We start from the raw sequence: 24,586 nt of genomic DNA, 5'->3' as shown, positions 1-24,586 counted from the left end.
ATGCTGCTTCTCTGGATAATCTAAAGACCATGCTGTCAACAGTTCAACAATTTTGTTGGTAAAAAAGTTCTTCCAATGGAATCTGTTGGCAGCTTATTATGTGACGCTGTTTTTGTAAAGGAATGTTGGTATTGCAGCATTCTATTTGTATTTCTGTGAGCAAAACCAGGGTTATTGTACTTTGGGTGAACACACCCTTTAATTTTACATCTGGTTCAGATGGCAATAGTCCAAAAGTGCATGTCTAGATACCAGTAAAATATTTCTGTGTGCCTTTTTTTGTAAATTGGGGCGAACAGACTCATTAAAGTTATTCCTAGAATTGTTGACAATTCAATTCTACACACATTTAAATTGAATTTTGTCCCTTTGCAGTTCCTGTGCTTGAAGAACATCCGCACATTCCTGAATTCTTGCAACACGGTGTTTGGGATGAAGAAAAGTGACTTATTTGAAGCCTTTGACTTGTTCGATGTTCGAGACTTTGGAAAGGTAACACCCACATCCATCATTCTGTTTTTCTGTCACAACTCCATGAAATAATCCTGTGTTTTGTCGTACGATGATGAGTCTCCATTGGTCAAATTTCTTCTGTTCTCTTCACTTCTCCATCCTTCTTTTAGCAGTCTTGTGCTCTGTTCGCAATGATTTATGAAAGTCTTTTCAGGATCTTGCACCTTTACAAGTCGTTTTACAAGGAAAATCCATTTGAGCGAGTACATAGTCTGTTAAATTCATGTGACATCTATTACAGCTGAGTGATGATGATGATTGTGCTGCCTGTCTGTGTAATTAATAATGCCTTTCACAGTCTTTCTCAGTGCTACAGTTAGAAACAACAGGGGGAAATTGGTGACATAAACATCAAATGTGTGTTATAGTTTGCCACACAGCAAATGGGTTTCCAAATAACTTGTAACACCAAGAAAACACTCCTCATAGAAGGCAAAAAAGCACCATAGTACATAAAATCATTGGTTTGCAGCTGCAGTTATACTGAGATCATAACAACAATTAAATTAACAAAATAAGGAAGGAAGTATTTTTCATTTAAACAACTGCACTCAGTACCTGCACTCATAGTAAATGTTTTTGCAAACAATTCCAATAGCAGTGGTCTCCATCGTTTCCTGAGTAAACTGATGATCCACATTTTTCATTGATGTTTCTTAAAATATTAAATGTATAACAAAAAACATACAGAGCAAAGAATAAAGTGTACAGTTAAAAATTGTGAACACAATAACTCCATTATTTCCTGACTATTACATAAGAGATAAGTTTTCCTGGTATTTTTAGTAACTTTTATACTATTCTTTATCAGTAACCTATTATGTTTTTTTTTTTTTTTTTAATTTTAGCAATCATACATAAAAGGCTTCTTTTATGTTCAGCAGATAGTGAAGATCTAGTTTTCTTAAAAAAACAAAAACAAATAAAATGCTGAGATATAGGTATATTTTTCCAAAATTTTTCTTACACCCCCCAAGAAATCCTTGCAGCCCCCGATTAAGCTTGGTGGGGAGCCACAGTTTGGGAACCAGTGGTGCTTAAAGTGAACTAGAAATCATGACGTGCATGACCGCATCTGCATTTGCATTTGCAGCCTGCACCTGAACATTGTGGAGAAATAGCAGTACGTGTGTCTGCCTGTACGTCCAGTCACACATTCAGGTTACTATGAGAAATGCATGCAGTGTAACATAATAAGACCCATGTGATATAGAGCCAATCAGAGGTGTGATGTTGTTCTCTCTGATGGAGGCATGGCGTGTGTGTGTGTGAGTGTGTGAGTGAGTTTATGAGCATAAAGTATTTATCCACCCATTGCCTGGTCTTGCATTTTTCTGGTGCATTTCTGAAGGGATTGGTCGACTTCTTTTTATTGCTGTGTTATTGTGGGAGCTGGCTTCAGTGTATTTGTGTTTGTGTGTACATAGAGTTACCAGGTCAGTGGGTTTGTAGTGTTCTCCTCCTCGCTTCTCAGTTGACTCTCGCTCGCAGTGCAGGGACCTGATTTAACTCTGCTGAAGAAAGCACACTCACTCTGACCAGCTGTGTTCCCACATTTCCTTAGTTCAGTGCATTAGGTGCATAACCTTGCCTTGGAGCATCTCTGGTTTATCCATGGGGAAATACATCATCATGTTTCTAAACCATTTAACCACTGGATGTATTTACTTTGTATTTATCTTTACTAAATATATCTATGTTGTGATTAAGTTCATTTGAAATACAGAAGACTGGGTTGCAACAACAATGGTTCATTTTTAAACCCAAGTATGTCACGGAGAGGAGAAATTAGAGTTTCTCTGCCAAACCAGCTAACTTTTTTTTTTTAGCTAGCTAGCAAACAATGTAATGTTTTTATTTTTTTTTGCTAGATAGTAATCAATGTATTTTTTGTTACATACTTTAGCTGTACAGCAAACAATAAACGTAACATTTTGTGAATTTTGTTAACTGTTTAATTGGCTAGCAAACAATGTAGCATTTTGTTAACTTTTTAGCTAGCTAGCAAACAATGTAGGCTAATATTTCATGTGCTGAACAGCTGAAAGTTATAAGTTTTCTTCTATGCTTACTATTTCCTGACAGCACTCAAATTTTTCATTTCAGAGATTAGTTTTTAATTGTGCAACAGAACTCTACTTATTTTAAATCTGAATTTACTCATTTTAAACCTAGTTTTGCTAAACTCTGATTAGATGATAAATATAAATAATAATCTTTAATAAAACAATCTTTGTTGTTGCCCCCAGTCTAAAAGGACTATCATTTGTTTGGATAAACTACTCTCCACTATATACAATATTTTCTAATTATATATCAAATTATTTTGTCATAACATATTTTGTATCTATTTGAAATAATTTATACTGTACTGTATGTAGTTTTAGAACTCCAGGTATACTTTGTGTATATGAGCAAATTTTATTTAATAGAAATGTTCAAAAGGTGTATCAAAAGTTCTTTAGCCAGGCATATTATACCTGATTAAAATGTTTAATTCACTTCCCTGCCCAGAATAAACAGTGGTCCTTGGTTCTCTCTATAAGTGTGAGGACTGCATGTTGAGCTTTGCGTGCAGTTTCCCACACAGACTCTTTTCTTTCAGTTCAGTGTTCTAAAGAAGCTTCCAGTTAATCTGGCTGCTGATAATCCCACAGGGGAGGTGCTGCAAATATGTACAGTACATCCAAGCCGGGCTGCATAATCTCCGTCATGTTCAAGGGTTGTCCATCAAACAAACAAGCTTCCGGAGAGGGAAGATTGCATTGCATCATTAGTTTTTTTTTTTTTTTCTATCATTAGTTAAAAATACGGTGTGTCTGCAGGTTACAGCGATTGGACTGGATTGGCTCCAGGAAGAGTTGTACAGCTGAACAAGAAACGCTCAATCTCTTCCTTATTTTCCAAAAAACATCCAAAAGAGAACATCTCAAATCTCAGCCAGTCTAATCCACTTCGGCTGAGTTGTGCCAACTCTGCCCGTAGACTGAGCATTAGTCCGCTGAATATCTAATGAGAGCTCTCTAACCTACATTCCTCTGCTGAGTTACTACAGGCTTCACCCCGGGCTGCCACGCTGACTACATGCAGCAGCCTGGGGGCCACAGGGATGAAGAAATGCGTTTATTTTTTCCTTTAACATCAAATTATGTCAACCTGGACTGTAAGAGCACAGGGCTTGTTATTCAAATTAACAACAAAGGATATTTTATGTTGAAGGAATAGCTAGTTTTTTCTTAAAGTAACTTATTTGCCCTCTTGCCAAGAGTTAGATGAAATCATTGATACCACTCTCATGTCTGTGAGGTAAATATGAAGCTACGGCCAGTAGGCGATTAGCTTAACTTAGCATAATGAATGGAAACAAAGGGACAGAGCTGGCCTGGCTCTGTCTGAAGGTAACAGAATCCACCTCTCCTCTAAAGCTCAATAATTAAAGGTCCAGTGTGTGAGATTTACATGAATTTATTGGCACAGGGTGCAGGTCCTCTTCCACAGAGACCACCAGTTCTCATGCAGGCCTATTTGACCAGCGACCTGTAGGCCAGATACGACCCTTTTGAATTTTTCTATGGCTTGCAAGACTGTGACCTGCAAATCAGGCTGGTGTGTGTGCGATATGGCAAATTGCACTACTATTTTGAGACATCTGAACCATGGACTGTATGATCCGAACCAGTACGGTATTTCTTATGTCTTATTAAAACACCTATGTGCTGTGATTGGTTCAGTAGCATTACGCTTGCTTCAGACCTGCCATTTTCTCTGTCAACTCAGTCAAGCCTCATTTTCTCTTTTTTCTCTATTTTCCCCCCTTGCTCTTTGTACAAACTGTAAGGACATGCTTTTGCATGCATACTTTAAAACTTGAGCACTTTAAATATTATGCACTTCAACTTTTAAGCCTTGGTTCTCCCTGCTTGTACTTGCATAATCTGGCCTTTGTGTGTCACATATGCAAATGCACTTTACAACTGGACACTTTAAAAGTCAATCATACATAGGCACTTTGAACAACCTTAAAAATGTAACTCTTCAGGCTAAAGAGACGTGAAAATAGCCAATTCCAGAGCAAATGGACAGACAAGTAATTATTTACTTTGACAGCTGCAGGTGGTGTGTTTATTGTGCAGCAAATGCATTGTTGTGATGAAAGAATACAACGTGAAGAGGCACTCAAATCAAGGCTAGTTTTCTGCCAGATTTCCTGAGGACTCAGAGAAACCTTTATTAACCCCGTCCTACACGTTTGTAAGGGGAAAGTGAGACCAGGTGATGGCATTTTGCAAGCTCACCACTAGATGTCACTAAATCCTACACACTGGTCCTTTAAAATGTTATGTCATGTTGGTTTGATCTCATGGCGTCTCCATCAGTTAGCTCCTGCAAAAATGTTGTGGTTATACACTTTGGTTTTAGCACAGATTTAACAAACGAGACACCTTAAAAGGAGACATGTTATGCTCATTTTTGGGATCATTTCGGGATTCTGATATAGTATTTTTATAGGTTTTAATATTTATATGACATAATATTTTTCTTATCTTGTCCATTTTTGCAGCTTCTTTATTGATCTTCTGTCTGAAACACTCTGCTCTGATTGGTCAGCTCCCTGCTCAGGTGGTCGTTTATCCAGAGGTTGTGCTAAGTTCTGTGTGACATCATAAAAATCTGACTACTGTTTTGTTTTTTCTGAAAGGCGGAGTGAGCAAAAAAGACAGAAAATGGCAGTTTCTCATGTTTTGTGAGGGTCGTAAGAGACACCAGGGATGCATATTTTTGATGAAAAACCACAAAAAAATGTATTTTGCATAATATGTAAACTTGTGTCATAAGTTCTTGAAAATGAAACCCTATGGGATTTAACGGTGTTATATCATCAATATTTCAGTGTGTATAATTTAGATAACAAAAACATGCACATTTGATTTGTGATATGTTACATCTGTGCTTCCATTTACTTTCTTTTTTTCTTGGTGCTCTGCGGATTTAAGATACATTTTGTAAATAGGCCACCACACTCACCACGGCGGTTGGACTTTAGCTCAGCTTGTGGCTTTGCTTCTCAAGTCACATGTGGCTTAAAGTAAATGTCAGATCACCAGGCACACCAGGTGTAAAAGCAGCTTGTTTTTACGACAACCTAGGCTTTACAATTCATCATACAAAGTAAACAAATGTTTGATTTTTGCAGCGTACGAGGTCTTCTTTCTCTCTATCAAAGATCTGATATTCTACTGCTTCTTCCTCTTAAAGTTATTCTTTCTACTTAGTACGTCTTTGCAAAAAACTGATAAGTCCTGCACATCGTCGGCTGTCACTAAAGTCAGTTGAGATGGATGTGATGTGTGAGAATGAAATTTATACTGATCGTGTCAAAGTTCTTTCTTTGGCAAAAGTATCAAATCAAATCATTAATAATTCTAATTATGAATGATTATCTCTTATTACATGATGTTGCCAAAGCAAAAACCAATGGAGACTAAAATGCTTACTAATTTTCAGCATTTCATTTTATTCTTTATTATTTCATTGTATTCTTAAACCTGTTGACCTTTAGGACCAGAATGTGTTTTGGGTGTCAGGTTGTGGAATAATAATACACAACTAATAAATATTAGGGTGCCTAACACCACATTTCTAATAAATGAAATCATCTCTCCTCAAAGGCAGAATTTTTGTTTGTTTCAGACAAGACATCGTTTCAACTGCTGTAAATAGCTTGTGAGGATGCAGCGGGCCCTTTGCTGTACAAACAGGACTCTTTCAAGTGACATGCACACCTGGGTTCAGCCAAAGCCACAGCACATATTCACACAGGAAGAGGCAATAAACTGCAGATAGTCAGACTGTTATATCGTACCCCACCATCAACTATCTGTTTTTAACCAAATCCTGAGAAGACAGCCATTTGCAACGTTGTTACTTGAAATTTAGTTGAGGGAAATATTAAATGAGAGAGTTAACTTTCAGATGAATCACTGTCCTCTGTTAATACATTTTTTTGGGATATAGAAGCATAAAATTATTAAGTTTTCATTGTGGTGAATCTCTGTCATGTCATCCTCGTTAAACGCATTAAATTTCCTTTCACTATTTCCGTACACACTTTTTTTTTTTTTAAAAGGGCTGTGCATATGACTGACATTACACTGTCATAACCATGTCAAGACAATAATGTCTGTGTCATTATAACTTGACATTAGTAGAGAATCGGCACTGTACGTCAAATTGGCCTCGTAACATTTAATGACATATTTTTGACAAGTCCAAATGATCTAACTTTACTTGAAGTCCAGGAAATTATTCATAACACTGTTACAAAAGCATTTGACAGTGTAATAAAACTTAATGACAACTTAATGAGTACAAAATGGATCACTTTGCTTGAGGTCAAAGAAAATATGACATATGACAGTATAAATTTAAGGTCAAAACATAAAGTTAAATAATTTATTTAAGTCTGATAATGTCAGGTTGTTATTGGCTTGATTAATATCAAGTTGTCATAACAAAGACATCTAAAACAATGTCAATTGGCACTGAAGATGACAAAATTGACCAAGTGACACTTAATATCCATAAAGACCCGCACAATGACTCCTTCATGTTAATGACAGTTTATGTCTCATGCACACCACTTCAAAGTGTTGCCAGTGTTTCTCCTAGCACTCTACTGACTGCACTGTGTGACCTGTCATGTTGCAACATTGACAGCAAGTTAATTACAGCATCCTGTGCGTCATCTGATTTGCCAGTAATTATCTTGTACTGGAGTGTATAGAATTGATATTTAGTGTTCATGAACTCAGATTTTTATGAGTCCAGATAAAAGAACACTAAAAGTTGTTATAGCACAGGATTCAAATCAGTTCTGCTCTCCAGTTTCATTTGTGTTTGCAAACTTCAGACACATAAATGCACAGCTAATGTGTGATTAGTGTACATGGGGAAAATACATACTTATCACAATGAGGTATACTTTTTCCACTTGCAAAATTATACAGTCATTTACTTGATATGTGACTGAAAAACTAATTTCGATAATATATTTTATTGTCAAAGGAAGCATCATGTAGAGTTTTTAACAAATTGATTTTTTGGTGTAGTAGTTGCAGTGCAGATTTCATAATCAGACTCGTTTTCTTTTCCTCTTTTTCTCTGCTAACACACAATCCACCAACCCCCCCACCCCCCACCCCCACCACCACCACACCGACAAAGACACACACACTCAAACAGCCTGGTGCAAAGGTGTGAGCCTTAGGTAGCATGACCATTTCCTGTAGACCATGCTTGCTTTTCTCTGTTACTCTGTCCTCTACCCGTCTCTTGCTGTTGATTTGAATTTTATTTATTGGCATGATCGTAATTAAGTTAAGTTTGGACAAACAGATAACTCCACATTTTAAGTATACTAATTTGTGATATGGGGGAAAAAGACAACAAACGGTTTGCACATTACTAGACAACACATAGACACAACCTCTCCCATCTTCTCCCGTCTTCAGCATAACTGTTCTTGCTTTCACTTTTGCACCTGTAGTTGTAGCTACCTTACTAACAGCAGCTAATGGGAGCGTTCCATAACAGTGGCTAATGGTAGTGCTAGCTAACAGTAGCTAACGATAGTGTTAGGTAACCAATTCATGTTGTTTTTTCATAGTGGTGGCTAATGTGTTGATACCTGTTGAGACACTGGTTAGGTGTCTCGCAAATTGATGCTAACTAGTTGCTATGATGTTACAAGTGTTTCCTCTGCTGTAACTAGTTGGTTGCTAGTGCATCCCTAGGTGGGTGCTACATGATTTCTAAGCAGTAGCTAGCTGGTTGGTAAGTGTTTGCTAAGGTGTTACTTGCTGGTACATATGATTTTCAAGGTATTTGGTAGATGGTGGCTGCTTGAACTTATGGTGTGTTGGCATCATGGCATGGATTTTAGGGATAGGAAAGATTCCCATATTTACCACTAATGACCAAGTCACTGGACAACTCAAATCGAAAATACGGTGTGTGTGAGTTTAATCAGATTGAATGATGGACTTCAGCTGACATGAGGCATCCATATTTGTTTGGTTTCAGGCAATCTTATTAAGCAGCAAGTCTGATAGCCTACTGTATATCAGAGCTTTAAGAAATTGTGAGTTTCCCAGTCATAATTAAGGCTTGATGTTGACATGAATGCTATTTACAACTCAGAAACTGGTAATTATACTAACTCCAATATGACATGAACTCGGCATTAATAGCAACCCTCTCTCTGTCTAAGTCTCTGTCTCTCCCTCAGCCATTCAAAAACATAAATTAAAGCCTTTTTTCCCTCACCAGGTTATGGACACTCTATCCAAGCTCTCCCATACAGCAATTGCACAGCAAGAAGGATTCAAGTAAGTCACACATTAAATTACAACACACTTAGATGTCAGTCAGAATTTCAGAAAGTTATTGAAGAAAAAGAAAAAACAAATCAAACTATACCTGCATATGTTACACCTTGTAGAAAATGTGCATTTCAACCCTTAAAGTTCGCATGAATCTTTCCTTACATTTTTCCTGTAAAACAGCCAGCTAGGGCGGGACTTGTTACAGACATTGACTGGCGTTTGCAGTAGCCAATAGCGCTGTGCATTGTGTCCACCCCACCATGTGGCTAAAACAGTTCATGGATGTAATGCTAGTAGGGAGAGTCGTCCTATTTGCTGACTCTTCCACGACTGAAAGCTCCCAGTAAGCACAGTTGGACCAGGACCAGAACAGCTACAGAGACCAATGGAGAATAGATTACAGTAACAAGGTGGTTTTCTTGCTGGGTTTGGCTGCTGGCACAGCTAACTGAGCCAACAGCAGTTAATGGTTGGCTATCTTACTTAAGCAACAAGTAATCATTCCACCAGAAAACTGCAAATGACTGTATTCACTCTGTGACCAGTCGTGTTCACTGGGAGGCTGCTGAGACCAGCTCTGTTGCCTGCTAATAGCAGTTAACAGCTATCAGTTCACACTTACAGTTAGCTACTTTAGCAACAAGTAAGCGAAAGCCACCTGTCCATCAGGAACTCTGTAATTAAACAACTGAGAGCTGAAGCTGAGCAGACATCAGAGAGGAGCCGAGAAAACATTTACTCCATGAAATAGCTACCAGTTACAGCAAAATCAGTGAATAAAGTTATGAAGTTATGCTTTTGTACAGTAAGGCCTGTTCCACAGAGACACTCCAGTGAACGGATGCATTCTTCCTAAATGCTCTGCTGTGTCATATGTGAGAAAGCATTTCACTGGATGAAAAATAAGTTATCAGTTTTAATCATTTTCCAGAAAAGACAAACTCTGAAATGTCATTAAAAATATCGGAGAATATCTGCAAAACAGCTTTTATGTCATTGTTGGGCCAGATACTGACGTTCAGGTGATACATATGATGTACAAACCCTACAAACATAGTCTTTTGTGATGTTGTGACAAGGCTACTGCAACACAGTTATATTTCAGTTATGCTACCATTAGCTACGTTGGTGCTACGTTGTTGAAATGTTACAATATAACAGGCATTCTGTGATATTTTTTTGCAACATTCTTTGCATGACCATGTCATTGCTGCAATAATGCTAAAATGTCACAGCATCTCCAAAAAGTGGTGGAAACATTGAGGTGACATACTAGTGACATTTACAATAACATGATGGTGATGACACTCTGGAATTTTTCACTTAGTAGGTTGCTACAATGTCAAATGTCGCAAAGTTACGTTGCAACTACATTCCTGCAACAACTTTGTGTTTGTAGCATATGTGATAAAACCACCTTAACGTCGATTTTGACTACATGAGAACTTGAAGTACCTGCACCTCCACTTCACCTCCACCTCCTCACTCCTTTACCATCACTGCGGCCATACTTAGCCACATTTCGCTCACTAATTTCCAGTCTTACGAGATGTTTTACTTCATTACCAGAAATGAGAAACACCAGTCCAAATGATATTTTTGTGTTTTTTAAACAGTCTGTTAAAGCACACTATATTACACAGGATGTGACAAAAATTGATACTGAGAGACAGAAAATTATATGTTTGCATAATATGGATTTTTAAAAATCTTTGTATCTTTAATATTTTTTAAGGCATCCACTGAATATTGTCAATAAATTTAGGCTTGAGCCTTAATGGCTGCACGCAGCACTGATAAATTAGTAACCAATTTTTTTCTTTTTTGCCTTACAAATGCATATTAGACTGCTCTAGATATTTGAAGACACTTTAATACATCAAAAGTTACTTTCCTGCCCTAAGTCACCCATTAATTAGAGTTTCTTCACTGTGATTTTTCTGTTCAACACTGAGCCTCACGCTGCTTTGCTGTCATTTCTAGGCCATTCCCAACCGAGGAGAGCCTAAAAGACGAGGACATTTACAATAATCTGGAAGACTTGATTGAGTATGTATGAGGCTCCTCTCTGCGGGCCCATTACTGGTGTTGATAGAACATGATTATTTCGCTCAGTAGCAGAACCAGCTCTGCTCATCATCCAGGCTCTCCAGGGGTCTGGACACCCACATGTTTTGGTAAAAGGCTTGGCTCTGTTTCTCTGTTACTGTCAGAGTGAACGAATGAGTAATTCTGCATGTTTTTGCTGAGTGCTTGCATACCACCCACCACATCAAGGCTCTGGAGGGGTGCTGTTGACAGTTTGATTGATAGATATAGTCACATAGGGGCAATATATAGAATATATGGAACAGATACAGTATTTATATCATTTTCATGTGACATAATAGTTTCAGAGCCTCTTTTCTTTACAGTTCTTTGTATTATGCCTTGCAGTGATCATTAATTTGAGAAGCAGAGCCACCTAAGCCTTGATTCTTCATCTATTACAAAACTATTTCCAAACACATAAACACTGCACAAAAATGTGCTGCCTTTCCTTTATTATCTGTGTATATTTCTTACTTTGTAATATTGCATTTAATAATCGTTAATATCCTCAAATTGTTGCCTGACTTCTTTCACAATGCAAGAAGTAAATTGTGATCAATACTCAGCACAGTTTAGAGATGGTACTTTGTGTGTGTGCGTGTGCATGATAGTGAAAATGTCCCAGAGGACGAAGACGACTTGTATGCAGCAGTCTACGGGCTGGAGGAAGACTATGCAAGTGGAGAGATCTATGAGGACCTCATGAGAACTGAGCAACAACCCCCATTGGTACTGCAATGAGTCATGCACAAACACACATACACACACACACACACACAGTATGACACTCACACACTTTCAGGTCAAAAGCTAAAAAACATACCACCAAAAGGCATTAGACATGATTTTAGCATGATTTAAAGCATGATCAAGAAGGGACCTAACAATGTCCATTGTTAGCCAGGGAGTCCCCTGTTGGACAGGTACACAAGTGTGCACCTACGCACACATGAACAAACACAGACGCGCACGATGTTGAGCAGAATACTCAGGAAGATAATTTAGGTCTACACTAAATACCTTCAGGTTTGACGATGTTGGATATAACCCACAAAATCCTCATTGCAGCTTCTCATGGTATAAAAAGGTGGATGAAATCTTTTCTTAACATCAGAATACTGAGACTCTTTACTGAAATAAAAGTATGAAGATATTAATGCAAAAATATTTAACTGCCAGAAAAAGTTCTGCAATCACAATTAAAGTTACAGTTATGACAAGGAACTTTCATATTTTGTTGATTCTGAAGCTCCTGTGGACAAAAGCGGTAGTGTTTCCACCAGAGTCACCAGAGTGACCACGTCAAATATAAAATGATCTAATGAAAAATATGTTCCTGCTTCTTTTTGACTGGCCAAGGCACTGCCCATTGTAACTTTGCCAGGGAAAATGTAAACATAGGCTTATCCATTCTTCATGTTGACCTGGTGGCAGGTGTTAAGAATGGAGTATATATGAATATACGTCTCACTGGTGGTCTTTTTGACTTATGTAGGCCATATAGAAGCATTAGTACTAAGCTGAGACAGTTTCATAACCAGTGAAAAACTCCCTGTAGTATGTTTTAGTAAAGGCAGAAATATGATTAGAAAAATGTTAAGTAAAAAGTAAAAGTTCACCCCTCTAAGAGTATTACATTGTTATATATATCATACTTTATACTATCTATGCATTCACATGTAAGCAGCATTTTAGTTTTAGTTCGTACAGAAAGAGGAGACAATTTTACTATTTTTATTCTGTTTGGTAGCTAATCTATAACAGTGTATTATATTTTATGAGGAGCTTGTATGTCTGTAAAGTAACTAGTAATGACAGATGTTAATAATGATAAACAATATTTTCCATTAAAATGTAGTGGAGTACAAGTGTTAAGTAAGATAAAATGGAAGTAAAGTACAATTACCTCAAGCACAGTTGTTGAGTAAAGGTTTCCACCATTGGTAGTAATTTGGAGTACCACAGGGACTAGCCATTTGGCAATTTGTATTATTCCTAATAAAGAGAAAAACAAAGTTAAGTAGTTGTTATTAATTAATGTATCAGAGTAATTAATCTTCATGAGCAAAAATACACATTTATGTACTGGACAAGTATGAAAGACCAAATCACTGAAAATGTGTAAACCACCTCATTTTGTGTTTTGTTTGATTAATCAAAATCAAATGAGATAGTGGCAGATACAAAATGAGGATAATGCTACTAAAATATACTTCAAATGTAAGAATTTGACATTGTTGCTGAGTTTGATCTGTGTAGGAGGACGTGTACACATGTCACCTTGAAGATACTGTAGCTTATAAATAGTTTGCCTTAAAAAAGAACCACCTGATGTGATTTGAGTACAGGTAATTCATGTTTGTATTCTGAGTACACAGTCTGAATACACCTACACACTTCATCTGCGGATAAACACAAAAACAGAAAACACATTTTTCTTTACTGGATAGTAATATTTAAGCAGCATTTTCTAAGGCTGTGTGTCTCTCTAGAAGCAGGCAGAGGTGGACGTCCGGAGCTGCTGTCTCACAGAGATCAAACAGACGGAGGAGAAATACACAGAGACCCTAGAGTCCATTGAGAAGGTACTGAACTTCCTTATAGAACACATACTTTCACATGACAAATGTTAACTGATGGATTTCTTGGTGTCAAAGTATTCAGTCATAGTCTGACTGAGATTATTAAATGATCTCTGCGAGTACTGAACAGTGATGCTGATCATTTGTTTGGGATCAGTGGGAAAAGCTGAGAGATACTGTGTTAATTTTTCACCACAGGAGATGGCGAGCATCTTTAAAAAAAAAAAAAAAAAAAAATCTTATTATTTATTATGCACATGACTCAAATTTGGGGGTATTTCAGGGAAATTCTCAGTTAGCAATTCCCTGACTTGCCCTGCTGTGGTCCTCTTATCTGACACCTAATGTAAAGTCTGGTATCAGTTTCAGCATGACTTCACCCCAGCTGTTGCAGTAAGATTGTTTCTGGTTGAAAAATCAGTTAGTGAGAGAATCTGAGGAGGATTTGAAAGGTTTCATTCAGATTTTTCTTTCTCCAGTATTTCCTGAATCCTCTGAAGAAATTTTTCTCTGCAGCTGAAATTGACAAAGTTTTTGTCAACATTCCAGTAAGTCCCACGACTTTCTCCTCTTGTCACACGACATGAAAACATAAAATGTTCACGTCCAGATACTGATGTCTTCTTTTTCTAATGCAGGACCTGGTTAAAGTTCACAAAAGCCTGATGGTTGATGTGCAGGACTCCATCCTAAACAAAAACTCCTTAAATCTCTACCAGATTTTTATCAGCTATAAAGAGAGGTAATACCGAATGCCATTCATTTACATTTAGGTTGCAGGGAAAACATATCAGTGCACTTTTAATGCTAATTTCCTCCATTTTCTCTCACATGAGTTTCATCAGGTGTGTTTATAACTTAACCCTTAAGTGAGCCAGCACATCTAAATATTTTGTAAAATTAATCAATTGCTTTTCTAATTCATCTATGCTAAAATGACACAATTTCATGATTTTCTTTTTCAAATATAACCTGTATTTTCAGATTTACACTCTCCATCTCCTGAGATATTTTGCCCATTGAGGATATACGTTTAACATTTCACCCACTTTCTTTAAAGTTCATGTGCCAACTTTTAAACAATTGAAAGAACTGTAATAAGCTACTTTATTTCATGTTTACATGCAAAATTTTAAAAATCGCAGAAACTGAACAATAGTAGTAGTAGTATGTTTTGAATGCCAAAGACAGTTGTAATTATTGAATGAATGACAAGCTCTCAGGCGGCAAAACTCAAGACTTCACCTCTCTTTCTTGAATTACAGAAACAGAAATTCTCAGAAAACATGTTCACACCTGTGAAATAATCAATAATACAGGGTAAAATAAATAGTACTCACTGTTTCACACTTTTATATTATTGATTACTTATGGAGTGTAAGACTCACATATCTGTGAGTGATTATCCATGTTTTATACTGCTTCTCTGGGCATCATATCCTCCAGGATACAGACATTCAGTGCATGAATATCAAATTTCTGAAAATCTTAATTCATTTTTTTAAATAGCATGACATTTTTTCATTTTTGGGTGAACTGTCCCTTTAAACAAACAATTTTCTAAAAAAATAAATACATAAATAAATAAAATAAAAACCAAAATGTTGCAAGACAGTTTATCACAATGTTTCTGCCCATGAATTGATAGTAAGATGTAAGAGAAAGTTTAGCAGTGTAGTGAACTTAAAATGAAACATCCTCTACATGTTTAGCTGATTACTGAGACATAACTACAGAAAACAGGAGGAAATTTTGGAAGATGTCCATGTAGTTTTTTTTTTTTCCATGTTGAACTAGCCATTTGTCAGTTTTACACGTCTCTGTTTAAAGGCTCAGACTTTGTTCAGTTTGTTCGATTTCAGCTCTGTATAAAATTCAGGGTCAGACTGAGGGTGCTGCAAAATGCAGTGAATAGATAGAGACTTTGACTGACATCTTCCCATATCAGAGGAAGGATTTCCTTGTCACTCATATCATGATGTAGTGGAGATGACTGTCTGTCTTGCAACAGAATTTGTATCAGTGAATCAACTGATAGCATCTTTATTCTGAGCAACATGCAACGTCTTACGAGTTTCACTGTGATACTTTCAAATTTTGTATAAGGACTGTCTTTCTATCTGTACTATACCCTCTGCACACACTGTCCTTTTCTTCAAGTCACCACTCATCAGTGGCTCTGCTGTCTTTCCTCTGAATTGCAGACTGCTGATTTATGGGATTTACTGCAGTCGGGTGGAGATCGCCATTGCTGTTTTGGATCTCATTTGTAAAGAGAAAGAAGATGTTCGTCTAAAGCTGGAGGTGAGGCACCTGAAGAAGCTGGCCCCTAAATAACTCAGTAACTCATATACAGCAAATACACACGCTCACTGATCCAGTTTTCCAGCACCCCCAAGTGTTGAACTTGTGCATTATATGTACATTACTTAATTGATCCCAAGAGGAAAAATTCTGTTGTTACAGCAGCACAAGGACAGAGATAAGTACAGATGAATAAAGAAAGTTAAAAAAATAATTAGAGGTACATAAAACTGAAATAAGAATTTAAGTAAAAATAGAAACCATAAGAGAGCAATTAATGACAAAATTACAAGGCGAAAGTAACTGGTGTGATGTGATTATTCACAGCAACGTGTTCTCTCCATCTTTAAGAAGCTTCAAAACTACACTGTACTTATATGAATGGATAGAAACAGCTGATTTTATGTGATCGATTTTAAAGTGAAACAGACAACTTTTCAGCCTCTAAGCATTTCCAAGTAGTGTTGTTGTGTTGCTGTGGCACAGACAACAGGTGTAATAATTTACCATTCAGCTGTGGAGGGAACTGATATGGGAACACACTTCGAACAAAAACAGATCACTTTATCTGAAGAAATTATCAATACCACTTTGGAAATGAGAGATAAGAAAGAAGAATTTGAGAACAGGCAAAAGCTATCGTAATGATATAATGTGCATTCCATAGTAACGCACTGTGCAATCAACAAGTTAGAGCAAAAACACTGTATTTCCTTTTAAAAAAAAGTAAAAGTAAGGATAAGATAATAAATGATATAGACTTAAAATGTGTGATATATGTCATTTGTTTATAAGCTGCTTTAAAATTGAATAGGACACAAAAATATTCCCAAATCAGTTTCACATTTCAAAGTTTGCTTTATGAACAGTCTGAACCTTAAAACAAACATTAACAGATAAGTTATTGGAAACATACTGTTTTGTGTTTTAGTCAACCCATCCTCCATCCAAAAGTCTCAGTAACACCAAAGAATGACATCTAAATCATTTGTGTCATTATTCATGCTGTTATAGATGTAGTATGTGTATTGTATTTGTTGCAGGAGTGCTCAAAGAGAGCCAACAATGGGAAGTTCACACTGAGGGACCTGCTGGTTGTCCCGATGCAGAGAGTCCTCAAGTACCATCTACTTCTTCAGGTAGGGAAGCTTTGACTCCACTAAATTAAAGCAACAGTGTCAAACCGCATGAGAGTGTGCTCAGTTTTTAAAAGACAGCACTTCATTTCAGAGATCAGCTTTCCCTAATTAGATAAAGCGTGTTTGTCTCCTTAATTGTCTGATTCTTGGTCTTGACACTTGTTCTGACACCCCTAGTTTTGGATATGTTTGGTCATTTTTGAATAGATTAGCTCAATCTGAATGCTTGCTTTCAGCAATACACCTATATTTTTTATTTACTTTATTATTAGTTTTTGCATCTAATGGTTTAGTTAGCATTTGTGACTTACTGCCTTCGTCCAAGACAGTTGTTTTATTTTATTTTATTTTATTTTAGTTTAGTTTAGTTTATTAGCTTTATTTAGCTTTATTTAGCAAGGGCAGTCCTATTGAGATACTAGAGCTCTTCTTTCCATGGAGTCCTGGTCACGACGGCAGCGAATTTCACAGAAAGGACTATTTCACAGGTTAGAATATTTACAGTACATAAAGAACAACACAAGGGAAACAGTAAAGCATACAGGCCATACAGACCATATCACATTTCACCTCAAGTCAAGGATTATGTAAAGCAGCAACATGTTTCCTTCAGGGCACTTAAAGGTATTCAAAGTGTGTGAGTGCAAAGAGCAAATTTCAAAAAATCCGGCCTTTAGATTTCAACTTGCAGCCTTTTCTGAGGATATCACACACATTCCTATATTATTTTATTACTTTTTTCTAGAGATACAAGCAAGTTGAGTGCTGAGAGGTTTTGTCACTTGTATTTCAGTGAACTCAACTTGTGTGGTGTTTTTCTTTCTGTGGCCACTTGAGGGCAGCATTCACCACATTTTTTTCTTCGTGTTTGCTTCCTCTCACAGTGTCTCAGCAGACTCACACTGTGCAAACCAAAAAAACATCTATTTTGGCAAGTCATTTAGGTCTTATAATTTGTCTCTATATCTTATACCTCCCAAAACAAGGACAGTGAATGAATGAAGCAACATTATTTCAATTTGTCTCAATTTGTCTCCCGTTCCAGTGTATGGAAATTTCAGAATTTTCTTCAGATAAGGAAAGGGGAATATCATTTAGTCCTGCAGTGTCACCTTATTGCAAAATAGACTTACAAGTGAAATTATGATTGCATCATTTATATATTTTGCATGTGAGTGCAGGTTTTAATCTTAGGCATGTCTTCTAGAGTGGTTACACTCTTCCTTCCTGCAGAAACCAGACATACAGCCTTTCAAAATCCCCCCAATTTCACTGCCTGCTGATAACTGTGTGACATCGTCTCCCCTGGTTAGTATGAATCAGAGGTCAGGCTATAGCTGGCAGAGCAGATGAGGACAACGTCTACAGAGCTGTTTTAAACTGTTGTGGAGGGTAAAAGCCTCCACATTGGACGGTGGTGATCCTGGGTGTTCTCTGTTGCCCTCCGAGGAGAGTCTTAGTGAAGGGAGCAAAATGGGAATAGCCTAGTTAATCTCTTCATTCTGTAATGATATTAAAGAGGTAATGAATTATAAACAGGCCTAAAGTGATTCCACCCACCTTTATATTAGATATAATGTACACAATGCTGTCATTATAATTAAGTGCTGGTGATATAATTTTCTACACATGTGCTTAGAATTGAAAATCAAATGTAAACTGCAATCAAACATTAAGCACAATGCTGCAATATCCTGATAAAATGGTGTAACTGGTGCCACACTTGGGGAAAATAATCTATTAACTGCCACATCGTCATAAAAGGTCATTATAGGGCAATTTACTGTAGAAATGACTCAGTCTGGACTATTTTCAGATTATTTGTCTCATGTCTGCTTTGCTGTTTTACCGCTGTTTTGAAAGCAATGAAACAAAAGTCTACCACAGGAGACTGTGGACAGATTTCATGGTGCCTCTGTGCAGGATACACTCCTCAACAATAACCTCCATGTGTTGAGTAATCAAATAAACATGTGTGTGTGTGGGTGTTGGCAGGATGGTGTCTGAACATCCCTTTTCTTCCCATTTCTGGCAGTAAAACTGGATTGACAGTATTTGTAGAAATATAAAGAAAGAGAAATCCTGTTTAAATGTCTGCTTAGCTTTATGTTTCAGTTTATTACTAAAGCAAATGTGCCAGTCTTTACCTAAAGAGCTCAATCTGAATTCTCCACTCTGCTTCCACTCACAAACAAGGATAATTTAATAAAATGAGCTCTCTACTGCTTCACAATAAACAGAATAATATTAAGGCAGATATGAAGCAACTATTGCAAATCAAGAAGTATGAAAATGAAATAGAAAATCGTCAATAAAGTGTGAAAAAAATTTAAAAACATGTACAATATGTTAAGTAAATGAAAGAATTGTGCAGGAATGTGTGTATATGTCAGTATTTTCATGTTGTAGCTGGTTGAGGTGGAGCCAGTTTTGCCATCTGTATTATCTGGTGGTTTCTTAAGAACATTGCATCATCGCATTTTACTAAATGATTTTGCAAGTTAGATCTGAACCTGCAAAGTAATTAGTAAGTGTAAGTGTCAAAAAATGTAGTGAGATAGGTTACCCTATTGAATGCAGTAAAGTAGAAGTACTTAGGTGCAGAACTTGAGTAAATATACTTTTTCCCATCATAGTTTTTCACTTTGCAGCTTTGTGAGTTATATTGTATCTTCTTACAAAGTGCAACAAATCAGATGAAAAGAGTCATTTCTGTCTGTCAATTTAGCTTAACATTAGCTTAATATATTACTTTATGGTATTAACTGAACCATATCTGTCAGTCTTTCCCTAAAAATCCCTTTTTTATTCCTTCAAATAAGAGACTTACTACTACTTACTTACTAAAGCCCCCTTTTTTGTTACAAAAACTACACAGAGGCACTTTCAATTTCAGATCTGTTACTAAGTAGCAATACCACACAATGAAAACCTGCAATGAAACCATTACTTAATTGAAAATATGTGTACTTTAGCATCAAAACGTATTAATAATGCAGAAAAAATGTGTATTATACTATTAGATTATTATTACAGATACGCTAATATCTGTCAGATAATAGAGTGATGTAGCCTAAAAAGTACACTTTCCCTCTGAAATGCAGTACAAGCTAGTAGAGTGATTACAACCTTATGCTTAATTCAGTAATTGAATATATATTATTAAGCTATTAAGCTAAGCTAATATAAAGCTTTTTGCTGTACAACTTTATGAATGATATTGCATATCTTTACAAGTTGTAACAATTCAAAAGGAAAAAGATTTGTAACTATTGTTATGTCATAGTACATGTACTTAAAGTATCAAAAGTACTCATAGTGTGTATTATTACTGTTCCATTAATATGTGAGCAAACAGCATTTTCCTGCTGTAGCTGGTTGAGGTGGGTCCAGTTTTAACTTCCTCTTACTTTATTTGCTCACAAATGAGAAAATTGTTACCCACTGGATTAGTCAGTTTAATTCATGCGCTCCTTTAGAGAAAATAATTTATGCTATTAGAAGGAGCCCACAGCTGTTTCATAAGACTTGGGACCCATGGATGACCTATATGGAATCAGGTTGATGCATTATTTAATTATTTACCTTTAATCCCTGTGCGTTGTGTGTGAGGGGACAGAGTGGCAGACCAGTCATTATGTGGAAGGGAGAGGACTGGCACTGGTCATGTATTGTGTTATGCTGTGTTCTGTTTGTGTTGTTCTTTTTTTTGTTATATTTTAGTATGTGATGTTTGTCATAAATGAATTTGGAAAATGAATAAACAGAATTTTCCAAGAAAAAAAATAAATTTGTCAGTCTTCGTATTATAAGAGTTCAAAAAAGGCCTTTGTTGTTATGAAAACTGCACTTAAAAGTAGTCTTTGTTATAATTAATAAGCCAGCTAATCATGTTACATGTGTTTGCTTGTTTGTGAGTTGTTGTGTGAATTTCTGTTCTGTCCTCCTCTAACAGGAGCTTGTCAAACACACTCACGATGCTGCTGACAAGAGCAACTTGAAGATCGCTCTCGATGCCATGAAAGTAAGTGCAGCGCTTACGGAAAATGGTCTGTAATCATTGTGATTTCAGCTCGTTACCAATAGCAGGCTGATTTAGTGGATAATTCCAAAGTGTCTCTGTCACTCAGCTATCAGCTTTTTATTAGATCCAATAAAGGAGAAGAAGTCATAAATCATCACTTTTCTCTCCTACTGATTGGTCTGAATTGATAAAACTTTACATTTACATCATGTTAATGAGCGCTGAGTGCTCTTATAGCTTATTTTTGCACTGAAGGAGTTGAAAGGCTTGGCAGCTAAAATGCTGGAATTGCATAACTTCAGAGAACTTGAAGACTTAATTGATACTCATTAATATTTACTAATATTTAATATTTATTAATATCAGTGGGCCATGTGTTAAACATGGCTTGCATATATGTATGTGTGTGTGTATGTATAAACTTTTGCACGGTACTATATATATGTACACTTACATATAAACTAAAGAAATAGGCTGACATTTTAAGAAGTGCATTTCTTTGCTTGCTTGCCACGAGTTAGATGAGAAAATGCCACTTTCATTTTTGTATGTTAAATATGAAGCTACAACCTGCGTACTCGAAATGATCCACACACCAGCACCTCTAAAGCTTAGTAATTGACACATTAAAAGAGTAAAAGCAACAAGTTGTAGTTTTATGAGTGTTATTTACTCAATTATCTTTGGGCGCAAATACCGGGGAGGATGGAGGGGACCTGTTGTCCACCCCAGTAAATTATTTCTCAATAAATGACATCATGAAATTACAAAAATGTATATTTAAATAGAATCCTACTCCATTTTGGAAATGTCTCACACAAACTTTTTTGAAGGTTTTGTTTATGTCTCACCTATCTAGCCTGTGGTATGAACCACATGTATCGCTTTCATCTAGTGAAAACGAGCCTTGTAGTGTCGGGCCAGTCAATATGTGTAGCGTACGTCTGTGGCAAACAGCTCATCACAGGTTAGTTAATGTCACTGAGTCAATGACGTGTGCTGACTGTGCCTGTAAACTGAAGTGAATCAGAAAAGAGTGATAATGACGGACAAATACTACAATTTGTACTTTGAAAATTATGTCCCTACCATGCAAAAACCTGCTTTTTAAATGGAGTTTGGTTTGACAGTCTGCCCACTTGAAAGACCACCAGGATCAGACAGTATTTTAACATTAATATAGTGAATAGTAAATTGAGCTGACATACTTTCTAATAATGAACCTTGTGAAGAGTAGGAAGTAGAACTTAAACCTTTTTTTTGCTTCTGTCAGCTTGTAGTAAAAGTTAACATAAGTCAAGGTTTGACTTTCACCACTGTCCTCCCTAAATTGTAATGAGATCTGCGCCAAGTATCCCCCATAATACCACAACATGTCAATTTTACACTTGGGTTTCAAAAGGCTTGTTGTTTCACCTGTTTCCAGTCTAAATGTTAAGCTAAACTGAGTTTACGTAGCTATCTCCTGGCACCAGCTTCATATTAAACGCTCAGATATGAGTGCTATCAATTGTCTCATCTAACTCTCAGCAAGAAAGTAAATAAGTGTATTTCTCATAATGTACGAACTATTCCTTTAAATGTGCATTACAGAAAATCTGGACATTACAAATTAATGTGTCCTGACACATTTTTACAACCCCCAGACTGAACTAACCCAACAAAATGTGTGTGTGTGTGTGTGTGTGTGTGTGTGTGTGTGTGTGTGTGTGTGTGTGTGTGTGTGTGTGTTGCACAGGACCTTGCTCAGTATGTCAACGAGGTGAAGAGAGATAATGAGACTCTGAGGGAGATCGAGCAGTACCAGAGGTCTATTGAAAACCTGGTAAACTAAGAGTCTTTTCCTACAGCTATCAGCTGCTGTTAGTGTACACTCTATACTGTGAGAGTGCAAAATATCAGGAAGACGTGTTGTTTCCTTTAGTCAGCTTCGTAGGTCGAGTTTTCATCCAAGGTCAGTCCAAATTTATAACAGTCCAAGGGAATCAACAGTATACAACACAAGACACTTGCGTTAAATGTACGAGACACCTGCTTTTTACTCATTTAATGTCGAGATGAATTGAAGAATGCCTTTTTAACCCTTTCAGATCACATCACCAGATTTATTGCGTACCTAATTAACCATATATGCCAAAAAAAGTAAGAAAATTTCCATTTCTTTGTATTCTTATGTCAAAATCCAGTTGTTTTCTTTCTGAAAAAACAAAACCTGATGTGTTCTTACGTAGGCTTAACCAACCAATTATTCAAGTAAAAGTACTTTACAGCCAAATTAAATAATACTAATCACTGTTATCAACTACAAGGTTACAATACATGTCTCTGATTATTCTGTAACATTTTCCATTAATTTTGTTTTTCTCCCCTTTGCAGAATTCTCCTCTCAAGAATAATAATGATAATGTTCAAATAAACCCTTATAACATGTTACAAGTGTTAAGAGCTTAAATGATGAGCTGATCAATCAATCAATTAATTAATTGACAATTAATTGGAAAACTTATTTTTTCAGAAAGCAAAAATTGCTAAACATTCCCTGGTTTCAGCTTATCAAATGTGAAGAATTGTTGCTGTTCTTTGTCATATGTGATGTGATATGATAAACTTATGTTTTGGTTTTATATTATTACTGTTACTGAAAAACAAGGCATTTAAAAATACCAAATTATACCGGCCATTTTTCATGGTTTTCTGACATATTATGGAAAACAATTAACTGAGAAAATAATCATAAGATTAATTATTAATCGATAATGAAAGTAATCATTAGTTGTAGCCCTTTATCAGTCGAAGATATTGTTCATATTAACTGCATGTTTTAAAATATCAAATTAAAGAGCTTTAATATTTCTGTGAGAGACAGTCAGGCCAGAGAATTTAGGTTTCAGCATGGACTACAGTAAACCTCATCCCAGGGCCGTGCAACGCACACCACCAGCATATTTTATATAAGGTAGAACATATGGAACACACCTCATGCATAAGGCAAGAGACATCGTCAGCCAGTGTGGTAATAAGAAAGCAGAACAGGACGAGATAAGGTGGTGAAGGCAGAAATCAGTTGACAGAACCAGTAGCAGGTTATTAAACGGCAGCAGAGGCATTATGAGTGAGAGAGCGCGAGAGCTTGTCAGGTTATAAAGACCTTCTCATCGTCTTGATAGAACTAAATTGGTGACTTGAGCGAATGTCACTGGTGATAACAAGAGTCAGCTGTTACTGATCAGCTGATGGTGCCAGAGCTTAAGTGATGTTAGACTGGGAATACCCCAATATGTAGGGAGGAAAGAAGAAAACCAGTGGTAATGGGGGTCTGTTGGAATAAGTGTTCATGATCTGGGTTATATTTTAAGTAGTAGTAGTATTTAGAGGGACAGATTTGATAGAATAGTTTGTTACATGAACTATGCATTAAAAATACTTGGTTTTCTCAAAGATTCTATTTAAATTCAGAGATCTTCTTTTAAATAACATAAATGAAGTAGAAGGTCCGGTGGATCCCAGTTCTGCATTAAAAAAAATATGATGCACATCAGTTTTCAAAGC

At 36.5% G+C, this 24,586-nt stretch overlaps 1 protein-coding gene across 3 annotated transcripts in view; it reads left to right on the top strand.

The window, feature by feature from the left end:
* LOC146317881 (guanine nucleotide exchange factor VAV3-like) overlaps positions 1–24,586 on the top strand; it is a 76,093-nt gene that overhangs the window by 6,364 nt on the left and 45,143 nt on the right. For 2 of the 3 annotated variants that reach the window (XM_084732106.1, XM_084732104.1), the window contains exons 2-12: positions 376–492; positions 8,842–8,900; positions 10,881–10,946; positions 11,600–11,717; positions 13,481–13,573; positions 14,050–14,118; positions 14,209–14,312; positions 15,775–15,874; positions 16,918–17,013; positions 20,969–21,037; positions 22,776–22,862. In XM_084732106.1, the coding sequence (XP_084588232.1) occupies positions 376–492; positions 8,842–8,900; positions 10,881–10,946; positions 11,600–11,717; positions 13,481–13,573; positions 14,050–14,118; positions 14,209–14,312; positions 15,775–15,874; positions 16,918–17,013; positions 20,969–21,037; positions 22,776–22,862 (978 nt within the window). The remainder of the gene's footprint in view (positions 1–375; positions 493–8,841; positions 8,901–10,880; positions 10,947–11,599; positions 11,718–13,480; positions 13,574–14,049; positions 14,119–14,208; positions 14,313–15,774; positions 15,875–16,917; positions 17,014–20,968; positions 21,038–22,775; positions 22,863–24,586) is intronic. The other variant, XM_084732105.1, reaches the window with a different exon arrangement.

Source organism: Lutjanus erythropterus, chromosome 12 (assembly GCF_056507025.1).
Source record: "Lutjanus erythropterus isolate fLutEry1 chromosome 12, fLutEry1.hap2, whole genome shotgun sequence".
NCBI classification, from domain to species: Eukaryota; Metazoa; Chordata; class Actinopteri; order Lutjaniformes; family Lutjanidae; genus Lutjanus; species Lutjanus erythropterus.
This window is presented reverse-complemented; position numbering and strand designations above follow the sequence as displayed.